Below are 20194 nucleotides of genomic sequence, written 5' to 3'. Positions count from 1 at the left end.
CAACTATTTTCTATGTTTCTATGTTTAAATCGGGAAAAAAACAACCACTATGTAAGAAAATTAATTACAGTATATTTAACATAGAAGTTGTACATTATTTATTTTCTATTATACAGGGGCTAATTAGGCTTAACTATTGTAAAAATATGTTAATGTTACTAATATTTGCTTCTTTTATTATTGTTTAATAGATTTTTTTGGCAGTTAAAGCCTGAAACAAGGTCTAGTGAAGTGTTATTCTGCCACCTTCCAAAGATCAGGAGAATCTTGCAAGGGCATGGGATAGAACCAGAGATAATCTGGTAAAGCTTCTCTGCTCAATATCTGGAAATGCAAATTTTACCTAGATATCAAAGCCATTGAAAGCAGTTGATAGGGTGTAGTCTGAAACATTGAACCCTAAAAGAAGAGAGAGTAATAAGGATACAAGAAACCCCAAAATGTGACACTACCCAACATTAATCTACCTTTCAGAAACCTACTTAAGCAGGCCAGGCCCCCAGGATCTCCAATGCAGCCATTTAGATTGGCAAGGTGTGCACTGTGGTGGAGCCCTGCCTGAAGTCAGGAAATTCAGCTAATTTGAACGCAAGTCAGTCGTTAATGAGACTCACACTTGTCAGTGGTGCAGCATTATATTCTCCCCTGAAATCTCACCATGAAAAATCAGGTGTGTTGGCCTTGTCTCACCAAGCATATCAGTTCACCTTTGAAAAGATTGCAGAAGAGTATGTAAGTGCATGTGCAAAAGACATAGTGACCCAGATTTTGCTGTAATAATAATGGTGAATGCATCAGCGTTCATTGTTGTAATAGGATAAATAGGATAGCAATTTCTGGCGTCCACACATGCGCAGTTAAACACGGAATCCAAACCTTTCTGTCAGAGATGCCCCGCTCCTCTGCAGGGTGTGCTGTTGAGGTTTAAGAGCTGTCCTTACCGATAGACTTAGCATTGAAATGACTGCAACTTGCTGCACTTGCCCACTAATTCCACACTAAAAGCACCTGAAAAAGTTAGGACTGGTGCATTCAGGAGTAAGTGAGTTTTTAACAGTGTGATAAGTGACAATTACTGCTGTGCAACCTCTCTGGTCCTGAAAAATCAATCCAGTTCAAACTTTCACTGCAACATGAAGAAACAGAATACCTAACTGCAAACTGCAGAGTCCCGTGCCGTTTGGGAAATCAAGTTAAAATTATTAATGGTGGTTGTTTGAAAGCACTCCAAATATTCTAATTAATTACAGCTGTGTAGTTAGATAATGTACAGTCAGCAACTACAGTATTGAAGTGCAGTAAAGAGAACGAAAACCAGAGTTTGTGACCTTAAACCTCAAGAGCAGTCAAACTCTGACCTCACTCAGTGTTTACTTAATAGCTATTAGACTTTGTGACCTGAAGGAATTCATCCCCCAGTTATGTTGGCATTCTGCCCTCTCGTGGGCATTATCACACTTGGTTAATTTGTTCACAACATAGTGGCTGAAATTCCTGTCTAATTTTAGCAAGGAAAGATATGAGTAAAAATTGGTATTTGACCCTTAGGAAACTGCTGACGTAAAACAGACTAGCAGTGATAATTGGACAACATTTTTGTTTAAATGATTTGAGATTATTATCTTTTTAGCCACTACTTTCTTCTTGCAAAGACAGGAATTTCAGCTCTTAGCAATGTCGTTATTAGGTGGAACATCGACTAAGATTCATTTTTTCTGGCAGCATCTGCATATGCAAATGTTGCTTGTTGTACATTTGTGAATCTTTGCTTAGCTTCTTAGCCATTTACCATTAAGATTTAGTGCAGTGTTTGTGGTCGGGAGTGAACATTATTTTCAACTTTTAAATGTCTAAAGTTCCTTTTTTGCGCCCGCCCCCAATTTGCATGTAGCTGTATGAATAGTCTTTGGGTATCACTTCTGCTGTCTGTCTCTCAACAAGAAGGGGAAAATTGTATGCCACTTAAACCACAGACCTTATTGGTGGTGATTGCTGGTCACCACCATAGTACTATTTTAAGAACAGCAGGAAACCTCATGTCTTGGCATACATTTTTCTCTCAGCCAATCCCACCAAAAACAGATCAAGCAGTCATTCATTTCATTGCTGTTTGTAGGACTTTACTGTGCACAAAATGTCCATCACATTTATGCACCTAACTATAGTAACTGTATAATGCAATTTCTTCTCTATAAAGTATTTTGAGATATTTCTGAGCGACATGGTAACATACTATATAAATAGAAGTTCTTTCTTTTCAACGGCCATGACAGTGCAACACTTATTTTTGTACTATTGATCCATTTTGCCTTTGTACCACTGCACTGGGTTGGGGAGGAATTTGGGACATGGGTTTCTTTAAGACTTTTTCTATTCTTGTTTTGTCAGACGCTGTTATACTCATTTTCTTCTTTTGTAAAAGCAGTTGTTTCAGTTCAGCAACTTACAAATGTAATCTACCTGTTACTACATGATTAAAAAATGTCTGCTCAAATGTTCATTACTGATGAGTTCACTGTTAAATATGCTGCTGACTGTAAATCATCTGGGCAGCTCCTCTGACCCATTCCTTTAACGATTTTGCCCTTGACTGGTTTGTGCCTGAAAGGTGTTGATACTGATCTAAAGTGGAATCTCTTGTACAGACTTCATCATTGAGAACACAGGATGCCAATCAAGTAAGGATTACCACCATAATCTGTGATGCAAGTCTATAACCCCAGTGACTTCTGAATTAAACACGGGAACAAATTGTTTTTCCATGCATGCCTAACAAAGTCAGCAAACAAGTCATTTTTGAAAATTGTGCAGCATTTATGCCCCGAGCTGGGAGAACCGAGGTTCAAATATCCTTCTGGTATGCTTGAAAGTCAGAGCTGTAAAGTAAAGGCATTGGCCTCTTGGTTTGATGGGGTCAAACGTCTGTGTTTTGGAACCCAAGATATATTTTTTTCCAGTGGCTTTTATGATGCTACATTAAGGCTCTCTTTATGCTACACTTCTCAATGTAAATAACCTGCTACCAAAGCAATCAGAGTCATCAAACTCTCCCTGGAAAAGGGTTTTGTAGGTGCCTCTGATGTGGCATTTGGTATCAGGTCCACCATCTTTGATCAGGTCACCTGTGCTCAGACCCATCAGTCAACCCCTACAGATTATCAATGCACTTTGTACATGTGCACGTGCACAATTATAAATGGCCATTTCTGCTGTTTCCCCGGGGGTTCTGCCGATCTTTCGCTGATGTTGCAGCAGAAGATTGGGAGAATGTTGCAGGAATTCTCCCCTATACAATTTTACAACCCAGAAAGAGGCTATTTGGACCATTTCAGTTGTGCTGGCCCTCGGAAAGCACGATTCACTTAGTTCCGCTCCCGTGCCCTTTCCCTTTACCCGTTTAAATCTTTTTCAAATATTTATCTACTTCCCTTTTAAAAGCCAATATGCATCCTGCTTTCATGACTGTTTCTGGTATGGCATTCCGAATAAACCTCTATATATTAAAAAAAACAATTCTCCCAACCTATCCTTTTGTTTTTTTTCATAGAATCATACAGCATAGAAAGAAGCCATTTGCCCATTTTTTCGCCTCATTGTGCCTGTGACAGCTCTTAAGTAGAGCTAGCCAACTAGTCCCACTCCCTTGCTCTTTCCTTATAGTCCTGCAAATTTGTCCCCTTCAAGTATTTATCCAATTCCCTTTTGAAAGTTACTATTGAATCTGCTTCCACTATCTTTTCAGGCAGTGCATTCCAGATCCATACCAACTCGCTGTGTGGCAAAATGTTTTCTCATAGAAACATAGAAAATAGGTGCAGGAGTAGGCTATTCGGCCCTTCTAGCCTGCACCGCCATTCAATGAGTTCATGTCGCCTCTGCTTCTTTTGCCAATCACTTTGTGTGCTCAGGTTACCAACCCTTCTGCCACTGGAAATAGTTTCTCCTTATTTACTCTATCAAAACTATTAATGATTTTGAACACCTCCTCTTAACCTTCTCTGCTCTAAAGAGAATAATCCCAGCTTCTCCAGTCACTCCACATAATTAAAGTTCCTCATCCCAGGTACCATTCTAGTAAATCTGCTTTGCACCATTTAGTTTACATTGCCTCTCCTCATTCTTCAGACCAAAATGTATCACTTAACACTTCTGTGTTAAATTTCATCTGCCATGTGTCTGTCCATTTCATCAGTCTGTCTATGTCTACATAAGAACATAAGAACATAAGAATTAGGAGCAGGAGTAGGCCATACGGCCTCTCGAGATTGCTCCTCCATTCAATAAGATTATGGCTGATCTTTGACCTCAACTCCCTTTCCTGCCCTATCCCCATATCCCTTCATTTGAGTCCAAAAATCTATCCATCTCAGCCTTGAATATACTCAATGACTCAACATCCACAGCTCTTTGTGGCAGAGAATTCCAAAGATTCACAACCCTCTGAGTGAAGAAATTCCTCCTCATCTCAGTCTTAAAAGGCTGACTCCTTATCCTGAGACGATGACCTCTAGTTCTAGACACTCCAGCCAGGGGAAACAATCTCTCAGCATCTATCCTGGCAATCCACCTCACAATCATATGTTTCAGAGGACACCTCTCATTATTCAAAATTTCAGAGAGTACAGGCCCAATCTACTCAATCTCTCTTCTTAGGATGCCTGGGATCAATCTAGTGAACCTTCATTGCACCACCTCTAAGGCAAGTATATCCTTCCTTAGGTAAGGAGACTAAAACTCTGCACAATACTTCAGGTGTGGTCTCACCAAAGCCCTGTACAATTGCAGCAAAGGGGTTGCAATTCAGTAATGCCCCATTCGGGGGCGATAACCGAGGCCACACAGTTGGGATTACTGCCCCCGAGAGGTCTGTCCGAATTCATTTTGTCCATGAGATTCACCATGAGGTTCTGTTTGACCCCATTGCCACTAAACTACTGATCACCTTTCTTGGACCCCATGCTAGATAACATTGTAAATTTTTTAATAAAATTCATTCTTGGGATATGGGCATCACTGGCAAGGCCAGTAATTGTTGCTCTTCCCTAGTTGCCCTTGAGAAAATGATGTTGGGCCTTCTTGAACTGCTCCAGTCCATGTGGTAAAGTTACTCCCACAATGTTGTTAGGTAGGGAGTGCCAGGACTTTTACCCAATGGTAATGAAGGAAGAGCGATATGTCCAAGTCAGGATGGTATGTGATTTGCAGTGCAACTTGGAGATGATGATGTTTCTATGCACCTGCACCCCTTGTCCTTTTAGGTGATGGAGATTGTAAGTTTGAGAGGTACTGCCAAAGAAGCCTTGGCAAGTTGCTGCAGTGTATCCTGTAGATAGTGTAAGCACATTATGTCGGTGGTGGAGGGAGTGGATGTTTAAGGTGGTGAATGGGGTGCTGGAGATGGTCACTGCCTGGTACTTGTGTGGTGCGAATGTTACTTCCCACTTATCAGCCCAAGCCTGGATGTTGTCCAGGTCTTGCTGCATACGGGCATGGACTGCTTAACTATCTGAGGAAATGCAAATGGAGCTGGATATTGTGCATTCATTAGAAAGCAGCCCCACTTCTGACCTTATGATGGAGGGAAATTTATTGCTGAAGCAGCTGAAGATAGTTGGGCCTAGGACATCGCCTTGAGGAACTCCTACAGGGGATGCACTGGGCTGATATATTTAATCTCCAGAAACCACAACAATCTTCATTTATGCCAGGTATGACTCCAGCTACTGAAGAGTTTTCCCATGATCCCCATTGACTTTAGTTTTACTAAGGCTCTTTGATGCCACACTCTGTCAAATGCTACATTGATGTCGAGGGCAGTCATTCCCACCTCTTCTCTACAATGCAGCTCTCATACTCATGTTTGCACCAAGGCTGTAATGTCTGGAAGAACCCAAACTGAGCGTCAGTGAACAGATAGGTTATTGGTAAGTAAGTGTCACTTAATAGCACTTTTGATGATTCCTTCCATCACTTTGCGGATGATTGAGAGTAGTCTGATTAGGCAATAATTGGGAATTGGATTTGTTCTGTTTGTTGCGGACATGATTTATCTGAGCAATTTTCCACATTGAGTAGATGCCAGTGTTGTAGCTGTACTGAAACAGCTTGGCTGGAGGCATGGCTAGTTCTGGAGCACATGTCTTCAACATTACATCTAAATGTTATCGAGGCCCATAGACTTTGTTGTGTCCAATGTGCTTGGTTGTTTCTTGATATCATGTGAAGTGAATCGAATTGGCTTCTGTGATGGTGGCAACCTCAGGAGGAGGCCGAGAAGAATCATTCACTCGGCACTTGTGGTGGAAGATGGTTGTGAACACTTCAGCCTTCTCTTTGGCACTGATGTGCTGATGATGGGGATGTTGATGGAGCCTCCTTTACCTAGTAGATACTTAATTGTCCAACACCATTTGCGACTAGATGTGGCAAGACTGCAGAGCTTTGATCTGACCCGTTGGTTGTGGGATTCCTTAGCTCTGTCTATCGCATGCTGCTTCCACTGTTTAGCATGCATGTGGTCCTGTGATTCAGCATCCCCAGGTTGGCACCTCATTTTCATGTAAGCCTGGTGCTGCTTCCTGCATGCACCTGTACACTCCTTGAAGCAGGCTTGATCATCTGGGTTGATGAAGGAATGAGGAATATGCTGGGCCATGAGGTTATCAATTGTGATGGAACATAATTCTGCTGCTGCTTATGCTCCACAGCACCTCATTGATGCCCAATTTTGAGCTGCTAGATCTGTTGTTAATCTATCCCACTTAACGTGGTGGTAGTGCCATGTGACACAATGGAGGGTGTCTTCATTGTGAATGTGGGACTTGGTCTCCAAGGACTGAGTGTTGGTCACTCCTACCAATACCATCATGGACAGGTGCATCTGTGAAAGGTAAATTGATGTGGGTGAGGTCAAGTTGGTTTTTCTCTCGTGTTGCTTCTCTCATCATCTGCTGAAAGCCCAGCCTGACAGCTATTTCTTTCAGCTAGGTCAGTGGTAGTGCTACAGAGTTAGTCTTAGTGATGGACGTTGAAGTCCCCCAACCAGAGTATATTCTGTGCCCTTGCTACCCTCAGTGCTTCTTCCAAGATGGAGAAGTACTGATTTATCAGCTGAGAGAGAGTTATAGGTGGTAGTTAGCAGGAGGTTTCTTTGCCCATATTTGGCTTGAAGCTATGAGACTTCATGGGGTCTAGCGTCAATGAGGATTCACAGGGCCTCTGCCACCTGACTGTATACCACTTTGCACCCATCTCTGGTGGGTTGTCCTACTGGCGAGACAGGACATATCCAGGGATGATAATGGAAGAATCTGGAACATTGGATGATAGACATACTCACAGAGTCATACCTATGTCAGGTTTTTACTTGACTAGGTTGTGGGACAGCTCTCCCAACTTTGGCACAAGTCCCGAGATGTTAGTGAGGAGGATTTTTCAGGATCAACAGGGCTGGGTATGCTTTTGTGTGTCCTAATTCAATGCCCAGATCGCAGTTGTATTCTTTGTAGTGGTTTGATACCCAACTAAGTGGCTTGCTGGGCCATTTCAGAGGGAGGTTAAGAGCCAACCATATTTGTGTGGCACTCGGGTCATGTATAGGCCAGACCGGGTAAGGACAGCAGATTTCCTTCCCTAACGGGCATTAGAGTCCTGCTTCTCAGCAAGTGTCTCTCTCGCTTTCACAACCACCGTCATCACCCCCTCCTCAAAAACACACCCTCGACCCCTCTGTCCATGCAAACTACTGCCCATCTCCAACCTCCCTTTGCTCTCCAAAGTTCTTGAACTTGTTTACTTTACCAAACCAAATCGGGGGAGCATTGAGGTCACCTTAAAGAATTATTAGAAAAGCACAGCATTAGATTGCTCTTTTGTCATGAACCTAGCTACAATACAGTAGTTATCCAATTCTAAACAGCCTTTTACATGCATTCCATTCAATTCACCAATGAGATCAAAATATTCTATTGCTGTAAGATTAATTGAAGGGAAAGCAATCAGTAAATAACTTTGATCATTTACTTAAGTATTAAATACCATGATAATGAAAATTATATCTAATTCCAATTATTGTTTTGTGGTACACAAGGTAATTTTGTCTATCTAAATGGTTTTATGAAGTTACATTATTTTCTCTCTGTTGGCTTTATTAGTCTTTTGGGGAGAAAAGGTCCACAAATCCCAATCTTTACCCAATTGAATGCACTTCTAATGTCACATTAATTCCGATTGGTCAGGGCTGAGCTAAACTAATGCAGTTTCAATAAGCTGCACATTAATTGAGCTTTCACACAACAACCAAAAAGTCCCTTCTCCATCATGTATACAGATAGGATCAAAAACATTGCTGCTGCAATTGACATTCCTCACTCGAATCAAACCACTTTAGGCTAAGTTCCCACAGTTCTATCAATTGCTTGACTTATTTGTCACATTGTTAATATGTCCTGCATAGTTTGACTCAGAAACATTAATTGAAAATCACTATGGCATGGACTCATTCTGCCAACAGAACATAAAACTACATTGTTTCGGTTTAGCTCAGTGCAGGGATAAAGTAATACACTAATCTGAGGAAGGACGTTCTTGCTATTGAGGGAGTGCAGCGAAGGTTCACCAGACTGATTCCCGGGATGGCGGGACTGATATATGAGGAGAGACTGGATCAACTGGGCCTTTATACACTGGAGCTTAGAAGGATGAGAGGGGATCTCATAGAAACTTATAAGATTCTGACGGGACTGGACAGATTGGATGCGGGAAGAATGTTCCCGATGTTGGGGAAGTCCAGAACCAGGGGACATAGTCTTAGGATAAGGGGTAGGCCATTTAGGACTGAGATGAGGAGAAACTTCTTCACTCAGAGAGTTGTTAACCTGTGGAATTCCCTACCTCAGAGAGTTGTTGATGCCAGTTCATTGGATATATTCAAGAGGGAGTTAGATATGGCCCTTACAGCTAAAGGGATCACGGGGTATGGAAAGAAATCAGGAAAGGAGTACTGAGGGAATGATCAGCCATGATCTTATTGAATGGTGGTGTAGGTTCGAGGGGCCGAATGGTCTACTCCTGCACCTCTTTTCTATGTTTCTTTGTTTCTAATTTCAATGTAGATATGTTAATTTACGCTCATTTAAGAAGTTCTCAACTCACAATTTTCTTCTCTTTTTGTTCCCTTCTCTTCTGAAACCAAGACTGTGCTGATGGAGTATCCCATGGGCACTGTCTACCTAGCTTGAATAGCCATTCTCATTGCCAAGACTCGGCGGCAGGGGAGACTGCAAGTGATGCTAGGGATGGGGGTTGGACACCCCTGACATAGGTCAGTGTAGTGAACATTGCTGTCTCAGCTGAGATCAGCTAACTCAGCACAGACCAAGGATCAATCCTGTATCCTTCTGTGCTCTACCATGTAAGTGGTTTAGTACTTAACTATTTGGTGCATTTGTCAACTGTGCTCTTGCAGGAGCTAAAAGATGTGTTTTAATGGGCTTGCTATGAATATGTAGTGTGGCCATATGGAGTAGATTTTGTTAATGAATTGCCAATATGTTTCACTTTTATTCCTCAAATATTGCAGCCACAAATGGGATTCCAGCTTTTATTGGACATATTTAAAACAAATATTCATTCTTGGGATGTGGGCATCGCTGGCAAGGCTGGCATTTAATGCCCATCAATAATTGCCCTTGACAAGGTGGTGGTGAGGCGGCATCTTGAACTGCTACAGTCCGTGTGGTGCAGGTACTCCCACAATTCTATTAGGTTAGGGAGTTGCAGAATTTTGGCCCAACGGTGATGAAGGAATGGTGATGTATGTCCAAATCAGGATGTGCGATTTGGAAGGGAACTTGGAGGTGAAGGTGTCCCCATGCACTTGCTGCCCTTGTCCTTCTAGATATTCTATTTCACTCGCAAGAGAGGAGTGAGAAGTCAGAAAATTACCTTTATCACATTGCTATCGCTATGAGGCCATAAATTCAAGGTTTAATTTGCGCAGTGGTAAAAATCGGCGTTGCACGAGGATTCGCGGCACAAACCACAAATTTGGGCAACTTTAGTCCGAGGCCGATATCTCTGTGAGTTGGGCCTAGGGAGGGTGGAAAAACACCTAAAAATAAATTGGAAAAAACAAAAAAAATTCACTAAACATTTACAAGACACTTATCGCCGCAAAATAATTTTAAAAATAAAAACTTTAACTTACCTTTTTTGCAGGTCTTCATACTTACCGCTGCTCCAAGGGCTGCCATGCAGCTTTTTCCCTGTCAGTCTTTTTCGCGCAAAATACGGGTACGCACAGAGCCAAATGTTTGCGAAAGCGATATTTTGAGTTTTGCACAGCAGTGGTCTTCTCTCCAACGGTATTTGAAAACCGCAGACGCAAAACTTCACTGAAATTTCTGCCAACCGGGTTTTCGTTAAAAAAGGTGAAATAGCACCAAAACCTGGTCGCAAAATTGCCGAATTTCCAGCCCTTGGTGTTTAATCAGTCTGGGAGTCAGATATTGCCTCATACATACTGGACAGACTGAAATGATCATTTAATTATATATGTTAAATGTCAAACTTCCAAATATCTGTGAACAAGCTGTGCTTGGCATTGCTTTTTTTTACATCAGTAAATAACGTCTGATTTGTAGACCATATGTGACACAAAAGTATGTAAAGATATATGTTTTTTTTTCTGATCAGTTGACACAGAAAGCAGTTTCTAACTCCCCATTTAAATACCATGAGTCACAGACTTTTTGGGTGCCTGGAGCCAATGTATCTCAATAATGCTGCGAGAGCTCTTTTAGGACTGGAGTGGGGGAAGAAATCTGTGCCTTCAGAGCATAGGAAGCAATCCAAACATCTCTCATTGTTAGTGAGCTATTACCACAGAGAGACGATCAGAAAGGAAAAGTCTGCCAATATTATCGTAGCAAGAACAATGCACGTCAGATTGTTTTTTATACTTTGTATTCTTTGGAAGATATTTTGTCAGATCTCATAAATCATGCTTTAATAACACCCCATGAGATTCCAGAAGTCACTGTACAACTGGAAAGTGAACTCCATTTTAAACACTAACAGCAGTATTACCTTCAGTCAGAAAGCAGAAGAATCCTCTCATTAAAAAAAAAATGCTCTCTTTAATAATTAGCAATTTGCCTTGAATTGGAAGTAAACATGATCATGATTTCTGAATAATCGTCAATGCTGGTGTGTTGAAATCTTCACAGCAGTGGAAATTAGCAGCCTCATACAATATAATTGTTACATCTGTAAATAATGGATGGGGAAGAAACGTGTAAAATGAACATTTTTTTTCAGCCTAGGGTCAGAATATCACCACTGATTCAAATGTCGCACATGCACCTGTATAGAAACATAGAAACATAGAAAATAGGTGCAGGAGTAGACCATTCGGCCCTTCGAGCCTGCACCACCATTCAATAAAATCATGGCTGATCATTCACCTCAGTACCCCTTTCCTGCTTTCTCACCATACCCCTTGATCCCTTTAGCCGTAAGGGCCATATCTAACTCCCTTTTGAATATATCTAACGGACTGGCATCAACAACTCTCTGTGGTAGAGAATTCCACAGTTTAACAACTCTCTGAGTGAGTATCAGAACATGATATTAATCATTTCCAAACTGAGCTTTTATTCTTTCTTTCCTCACAGATATTGATGAGTGTCTAATAAATAACGGCGGATGTGACCATTTCTGTAGGAATACGGTTGGAAGCTTTGAGTGCAGCTGTCGAAAAGGCTACAAGCTGCTGACAGATGAGCGATCATGCCAAGGTAAGTTTCCATCCACATTATGTTTTGCCTGACTTGTCTTGTTCGCTCATGGCTGTCAAAAATGAGGTGACTTAACAAACATCTAAGGTGGTGATTCTACCCCTGGAAACCAGTGTTCAACCCCAGAGATAAATGATGCTTGTTTGCTTACATTAAGTTTCTAAAGAACTTAACAGTTCATCTTTGCCATAATTTGAGCAGCAGGATATAGCCAGGTGCATACTATGAGATTTCTAACACCTGTATTAATTGTGACATGTACAACTCGAGAATATAAACTGATGGTTTATTTTAGTTTGGAATTCAAAGGAAATATTTATGTTGGCATTTTGACAAAAAGACAGCAAGAGGTTAGATTTGAACTTTCATGGCTGGGCGGAAAACTGGCAGTAGATGATCAGCCGTCCATTATACACCCTGTCAGATTTCCTTTTCCATTGATGGACCCTGATTTTCATATTAAAAGGGCCTACTGTCTGAAACTGGCAGGGGCTCCAGCCATGCAGTATGGTACCAGGATGGAACCAGCTAGAGTGGGAGCAGGAAGAGGTCGGTAAGTTTTTCCCACGAATTTTGGGGTGCTTTCACCCTGATTTTGACAGTCAGAACCAGTGGCAATCTACCTTCAGGATCTCCCTGACATCAGACTCTGGGGGGGCCGAAATTGGTGGAGGCTGCACCCGCAGCCGCCGAGGGTCCGCCACAAATGTAATTTTTCTGGGCAGTTCCTCCGGAACCGCCCATCTGCAGTCCACGCTCCGTCCGGCAGGAGATTGGTCACAGAGGGATCCGCCGGCATGCCGTCGTGCTGCCCGCCCATGCCGCATGCTGCAAATCTCCCATTTTGGTCAAGGGTGCTGGCCTCACATCGACTGGTCGCCCGCCAGAAGGATCGCTCGCAAAAATCAGGTCTGACCTGGCCGTGAGTCAGGCAGCAGGGAGAAGGGCTCTGAGTGCTGCAGCGCTAAACATCGCGGCTATTGTGCAGATGAGTGGGACTGCTGGGAAAAAAGTTAGGTGGATGTTGCTTTACTTTATTGCTGATGGTCATGTTTAATTTGGATGTGAAAGCGACTGAAATGTGTCTAGGCTGATGGAAACTTTTTTTCTTTGACCTTGCTGAAAGAGCTTCATTGAGAAGCCCAATGGCGAAGGCAAAATAATTATGAATAAGTGAAAAGTCTTCAGCATGTCACATTTTGTCCATCCAGGCTGATTAAATAATTCTGTGACACAGTCCCTCAAGAAATTCTCAGGGAAGCACTACATATAACATAGCGGGTGGGAGGGTTAGAATGATCTATTGTAAGCTCTGACAACATTTGTATGGGAAAAGGGTATAAAGTTACAGCTATTCGACTTTAGGGGCAGTGCGATTACAGAGCATACTGAGGAAAGACTACGGTCAATAGAACACAGCAAGAGACAAGCACCGCGGTGACTCAGTGGCCTGCTGTTGAGGTTTCAACGAATAGGTTGTTACTATCACCTTGTTAATGTGTTTTTCTTTGTACTGCAAGGAAACTACTTCATAAAATCTGTTCTGATTCATCACAAAAGATCTGTACCCAGCGTGCCTTGTTGTGGTGACGATCCTAAGTCTATTCTGAGAGATGTAAGAAATCTGACAGAGCGAATAACCCTCACAACATATAGGGCCCAAGTTTCCACATGATTTGCGCCTGATTTTTAGGAGCAACTGGTGGAGAACGGACTATCTTAGAAATCGCAATTCTCCACATTTTTTTTTCTGCAGTTCTAGTCAGTTAGAACAGTTTCACTTTGGAACAGAATTTTTTCTTCAAAAGGGGGCGTGTCCGGCCACTGACACCTGATTTGAAAGTTTCCACAGTGAAAACGTACTCCAAACTAACTTAGAATGGAGCAAGTGAAGATTTTTGTAGAACTGAAAAAACCTTGTCTACACATTAAAAAATCAGGCGCAGGTTACAAATTAGGCGTTGGGAACGAGGTGGGGGGGGGGGAGGTCATTAAATTCTATAATAAATCCTTATTTATACTTATACAAATATTATACAAATAAATCCAACCTGAATAAAAATTTATAAGCAAAGAAAAGATTAAATAAACCATCTTCCTACCTGTGTGAAAGTGCTTCAGCCAGAGAGAATGCTGCAGGAAGCCTCACAAGTTGAGGCAGCCGTTTGTTCCCGACGGCAGCGGGGGCGGGGGGGAGCCGTTCCAGACGGCGGGAGGGAGTGCGGGCCCGACCGACCGACCGAACGCAGCGGGGGGGGGGAGGAGCCGTTCCAGACGGCGGGCAGGGGGGGGGGGGGGGGGAGGGAGGGAGTGCGGGCCCGACTGACCGACCGAACGCAGCGGGGGGGGGGGGAGGAAGCCGTTTCCGACGGCGGGCAGGGGGGGGAGGAGGGAGACAGTGAGAAGGCTGCAGGAAGCCTCAGAAGTTGAGCAGCCATTTCCCGACGGCAGGGGGGGGAGGCCATCGGGAAACGGCTGCCTCAACTTCTGAGGCTTCCTGCAGCCTTCTCACTGCTGCAAGAAGCCTCAGTGCTGATGTGCTGATGGCAATGTGCTTTTATTAAAAAATGTTCAAAAATTAAACAGCTACAAAGAACTACAAAAATGGCCGAATGCCAATGTTTCCTTCACACTGCGCGTGCACGAACGCTCCAACACGCACGCGCAGGGTTGCCGGCAGGAAAAAAACGAATTTAAATGGTACCCGCCCCCTCCCACTTACAAAATCAGCGCGAGTGTAGGCTCTGCCCCCCTGGGCACCGCACCAAGCAGACATGGAGCTGCAGGGCACTCCAGAATCGTGCGGTTTTTTTCCGGCGCCGTTTTCGGCGCGAAAAACGGGCGCCCAGCTCGGAGGGGCGCCCGTTTTTTATCATGTGGAAACTTGGGCCCATAAAGAGTAATGTGATGGACCTTAACCCGCACAGAAAGGGTTCAGATATGTTTCTCCGTTGAAGGGAAGGTGTGGTGGTCGAAGTGACAATGTGTAGCGAAAGATGGTAAAGGCTCAGTGGAGATGCCTTACAAGAGTTATGAGAGCATTTAATGCGGAACATATTTAGGCGCATATTGTGACTGCGCAAAGGGTATGGGATTATGTCAGGCTGAATAAGCGAGAGGTAGGAGATGTTGAAATGGCGCATCGCTGCAACTTATAGTCAGAAGAGGTACATGAGGTATGGAACACGGGAAATACATTTAATGTACTGCAATGTAACTGATGACCATATCATCTCAGGAGTGGCACGCCACCATGTTTGACTTCGGAAAAAGAGGGTTGAAGTGCAAGCCTTAAGGTCTGCCCTGCAAGTAGGTAAAGTGAGAGTAATTGAATGGCAGCCTTGCTGCATTGGTAACCCTTGTCCTGTTGCGATGGCCTGATGACCATACCCATTATACAGTGCAGTCATATGTGGATGGGAAGATATTCCTGATAAAGCAGATGACCTGAGGGACAGATGTGTGTTTCTCACAAGGCACCACACATGACGTTAAAATCACACACTCACCAAGAGAGGGTCAACAATGTAAGTGTATTTACAAGTGCACAATAACAAAGGTTACATAACATTATTATATTTACAAACACTTACACCACCAACACCCACCCCTCTACCCGGCATCACCACCTCTCTTTCCCCCCCCACCCCTTGAAGCGATGCGCAAGCTCCTCTTCCTCGTCCCGCCTACACCATGACGTGCCACTCCCCTACCCCTCACTGCCTCTGGTTGGCGAGGTTGTGCAGGAGAGCAGCAGGATCTTTGCAGATGTGTGCGTCTTGGTGAGAAGGCAGGGGGCATGACCTAAGATGCCGGGATCTCCTGCTCCTCCGGATCTGTCTGCCTTGAGGGTGTGGGGTTGGGGGCTAGCACTACGCGTCCAAAAGCCATCTCTTGCCTCATCGCCTCAATGGTCTCGGTTGTACGCTCCAACACAGTAATGAGCCGGTCCATCCTGTCATCATGCTGCTGTGTGAAGGTGGCAATGCTGCCAGCAATCCCAGCCATGGTCTGGAGCATATCGCAACCTATCTGCACACTCGTCCATGATAGCTGGACCATCTCCTGAATTGCAGAGAGCCATGCTGCATCCTCAGGTGGTTGCTCACTCCTAGTGGATTCTAGTGCCTTGCTTGCCTTTGTACCACGGCCTCTGCGATTGATAGAGCTCACCAGTGTGGAGTCCATTCCAAGCCCCAGGAACTCAGAGCCCAACGCTGAGGTTCTGCGGATAGCTGGCTCACATGACAGGAGACTGTTATCATCCTGTTCTGGCTCCTCGAACTCAAGGGCCACAAAGACAGGCCCTTCTCCCACCTCTCTCTCCTCTTCTTCATGGCTCTGGGTGGTGGAGGTGGGAGTGGTGGAAATGGGTGATCAGGGAGGGGAGCGGGGGGTGGAGGAAGGATCCGCTGTCTTGAGCTGGGGGCAAGGTCGGGGTGGGAGATGTTGGGGCCTGACGGCTTCTCTGAAGGCCAGAGATCGATGATGTGCCTTGATCCATGCTGTCCGAGTCATCATCTGCAAGTAGAGGACAACATTTCAGTCTGTAATGGGGGTGCGGGGTGGGAGGGGAGGGGGCGGGCGGCATGCTGATCAAACTGAGATGTGAGCTGTGCCATCTCACATTCTGCCAGCAAGGAGTTCCATCTCGACATGGGCACAACAATAACGGGCCTTAACATTGCATGTCCTTTCATGCCATGAGCATCGCTCATACCGGAGATTAGAATAACCTTACCATGCTGTGGCACCGGATCTGCATCTACCTTTGTGGTTGCACGGCGGCAATCACCCACCAATGCCAATGCACGCTCCTCCAGCCTGCTCAATTCAGCCACCTCTGCTGTTCCCCCTCCCATCACACTCAGGCTAGATGCCTTGAATGCTCTTTTCTTCTCTACAAAGAAATGTTGCAGCCTTTAGCCCCTTTGCTGATTCCCGCCACACACACTCCCACACACACATACATCTGGCGCACAACCTTTTGGCGTTAGACAGGAGGAGGCAAATAAATTTTTACTCACTCTTGCTGCCACCACCAAATCGTTCCATCGTTTCCGGCATTGGTCCCCATCCTGCTCAGCATTGCCCATTGCGGACATGATCTCACCGATCGCCCTCCAAATGCATTGGTATTGGGGTGGTAGAGGCTTGCTGAGCAAGTTCCAGAGTCCAAATTCACCGGTCGAGGTTCCGGGGGATGCTCGGGGGGCAGGAAAAAGAGTGGGGGAGCGATAGTGATAGGGGATTCAATTGTAAGGGGTATAGATAGGCTTTTCTACGGCCGCAACCGAGACTCCAGGATGGTATGTTGCCTCCCTGGTGCAAGGGTCAAGGATGTCTCGGAGCGGGTGCAGGACATTCTAAAAAGGGAGGGAGAACAGCCAATTGTCGTGGTGCACGTTGGTACCAACGACATAGGTAAAAAAAGGGATGAGGTCCTACGAAATCAATTTAAGGAGCTAGGAGCTAAATTAAAAAGTAGGACCTCAAAAGTAGTAATCTCGGGATTGCTACCAGTGCCACGTGCTAGTCAGAGTAGGAATCGCAGGATAGCTCAGATGAATACGTGGCTTGAGCAATGGTGCAGCAGGGAGGGATTCAAATTCCTGGGGCATTGGAACCGGTTCTGGGGGAGGTGGGACCAGTACAATCCGGACAGTCTGCACCTGGGCAGAATCGGAACCAATGTCCTCGGGGGAGTGTTTGCTAGTGCTGTTGGGGAGGAGTTAAACTAATATGGCAGGGGGATGGGAACCAATGCAGGGAGATAGAGGAAAACAAAAAGGAGGCAAAAGCAAAAGACAGAAAGGAGATGAGGAAAAGTGGAGGGCAGAGAAACCCAAGGCAAAGAACAAAAAGGACCATTGTACAGCAAAATTCTAAAAGGACAGAGGGTGTTAAAAAAACAAGCCTAAAGGCTTTGTGTCTTAATGCAAGGAGTATCCGCAATAAGGTGGATGAATTAACTGTGCAAATAGATGTTAACAAATATGATGTGATTGGGATTACGGAGACGTGGCTCCAGGATGATCAGGGCTGGGAACTCAACATCCAGGGGTATTCAACATTCAGGAAGGATAGAATAAAAGGAAAAGGAGGTGGGGTAGCATTGCTGGTTAAGGAGGAGATTAAGGCAATAGTTAGGAAGGACATTAGCTTGGATGATGTGGAATCTATATGGGTAGAGCTACAGAACACCAAAGGGCAAAAAACGTTAGTGGGAGTTGTGTACAGACCTCCAAACAGTAGTAGTGATGTTCGGGAGGGCATCAAACAGGAAATTAGGGGTGCATGCAATAAAGGTGCAGCAGTTATAATGGGTGACTTTAATATGCACATAGATTGGGCTAACCAAACTGGAAGCAATACGGTGGAGGAGGATTTCCTGGAGTGCATAAGGGATGGTTTTTTAGACCAATATGTCGAGGAACCAACTAGGGGGGAGGCCATCTTAGACTGGGTGTTATGTAATGAGAGAAGATTAATTAGCAATCTCGTTGTGCGAGGCCCCTTGGGGAAGAGTGACCATAATATGGTGGAATTCTGCATTAGGATGGAGAATGAAACAGTTAATTCAGAGACCACGGTCCAGAACTTAAAGAAGGCTAACTTTGAAGGTATGAGGCGTGAATTGGCTGGGATGGATTGGCGAATGATACTTAAGGGGTTGACTGTGGATGGGCAATGGCAGACATTTAGAGACCGCATGGATGAACTACAACAATTGTACATTCCTGTCTGGCATAAAAATAAAAAAGGGAAGGTGGCTCAACCGTGGCTATCAAGGGAAATCAGGGATAGTATTAAAGCCAAGGAAATGGCATACAAATTGGCCAGAAATAGCAGCGAACCTGGGGACTGGGATAAATTTAGAACTCAGCAGAGGAGGACAAAGGGTTTGATTAGGGCAGGGAAAATGGAGTACGAGAAGAAGCTTGCAGGGAACATTAAGACGGATTGCAAAACTTTCTATAGATATGTAAAGAGAAAAAGGTTAGTAAAGACAAACGTAGGTCCCCTGCAGTCAGAATCAGGGGAAGTCATAACGGGGAACAAAGAAATGGCGGACCAATTGAACAAGTACTTTGGTTCGGTATTCACGAAGGAGGACACAAACAACCTTCCGGTCATAAAAGGGGTCGGGGGGTCTAGTAAGGAGGAGGAACTGAGGGAAATCCTTATTATCCGGGAAATTGTGTTGGGGAAATTGATGGGATTGAAGGCCGATAAATCCCCAGGGCCTGATGGACTGCATCCCACAGTACTTAAGGAGGTGGCCTTGGAAATAGTGGATGCATTGACAGTCATTTTCCAACATTCCATTGACTCGGGATCAGTTCCTATGGAGTGGAGGGTAGCCAATGTAACCCCACTTTTTAAAAAAGGAGGGAGAGAGAAAACAGGGAATTATAGACCGGTCAGCCTGACATCGGTAGTGGGTAAAATGATGGAATCAATTATTAAGGATGTCATAGCAGTGCATTTGGAAAGAGGTGACATGATAGGTCCAAGTCAGCATGGATTTGTGAAAGGGAAATCATGCTTGACAAATCTTCTGGAATTTTTTGAGGATGTTTCCAGTAGAGTGGACAAGGGAGAACCAGTTGATGTGGTATATTTGGAATTTCAGAAGGCGTTCGACAAGGTCCCACACAAGAGATTGATGTGCAAAGTTAGAGCACATGGGATTGGGGGTAGTGTGCAGACATGGATTGAGAACTGGTTGGCAGACAGGAAGCAAAGAGTAGGAGTAAATGGGTACTTTTCAGAATGGCAGGCAGTGACTAGTGGGGTACCGCAAGGTTCTGTGCTGGGGCCCCAGCTGTTTACACTGTACATTAATGATTTAGATGAGGGGATTAAATGTAGTATCTCCAAATTTGCGGATGACACTAAGTTGGGTGGCAGTGTGAGCTGCGAGGAGGATGCTGTGAGGCTGCAGAGCGACTTGGATAGGTTAGGTGAGTGGGCAAATGCATGGCAGATGAAGTATAATGTGGATAAATGTGAGGTTATCCACTTTGGTGCTAAAAACAGAGAGACAGACTATTATCTGAATGGTGACAGATTAGGAAAAGGGGAGGTGCAAAGAGACCTGGGTGTCGTGGTACATCAGTCATTGAAGGTTGGCATGCAGGTGCAGCAGGCGGTAAGAAAGCAAATGGCATGTTGGCCTTCATAGCAAGGGGATTTGAGTACAGGGGCAGGGAGGTGTTGCTACAGTTGTACAGGGCATTGGTGAGGCCACACCTGGAGTATTGTGTACAGTTTTGGTCTCCTAACTTGAGGAAGGACATTCTTGCTATTGAGGGAGTGCAGCGAAGGTTCACCAGACTGATTCCCGGGATGGCTGGACTGACCTATCAAGAAAGACTGGATCAACTGGGCTT

At 44.5% G+C, this 20194-nt stretch overlaps 1 protein-coding gene across 2 annotated transcripts in view; it reads left to right on the top strand.

Moving 5' to 3' along the window:
* Positions 1 to 20194, top strand: part of scube1 (signal peptide, CUB domain, EGF-like 1) — a 413776-nt gene that overhangs the window by 294504 nt on the left and 99078 nt on the right. For both annotated transcript variants that reach the window (XM_070901675.1, XM_070901674.1), the window contains one exon: positions 11676 to 11798. In XM_070901675.1, the coding sequence (XP_070757776.1) occupies positions 11676 to 11798 (123 nt within the window). The remainder of the gene's footprint in view (positions 1 to 11675; positions 11799 to 20194) is intronic.

Source organism: Pristiophorus japonicus, chromosome 15 (assembly GCF_044704955.1).
Source record: "Pristiophorus japonicus isolate sPriJap1 chromosome 15, sPriJap1.hap1, whole genome shotgun sequence".
Lineage (NCBI taxonomy): Eukaryota > Metazoa > Chordata > Chondrichthyes > Pristiophoridae > Pristiophorus > Pristiophorus japonicus.
This window is presented reverse-complemented; position numbering and strand designations above follow the sequence as displayed.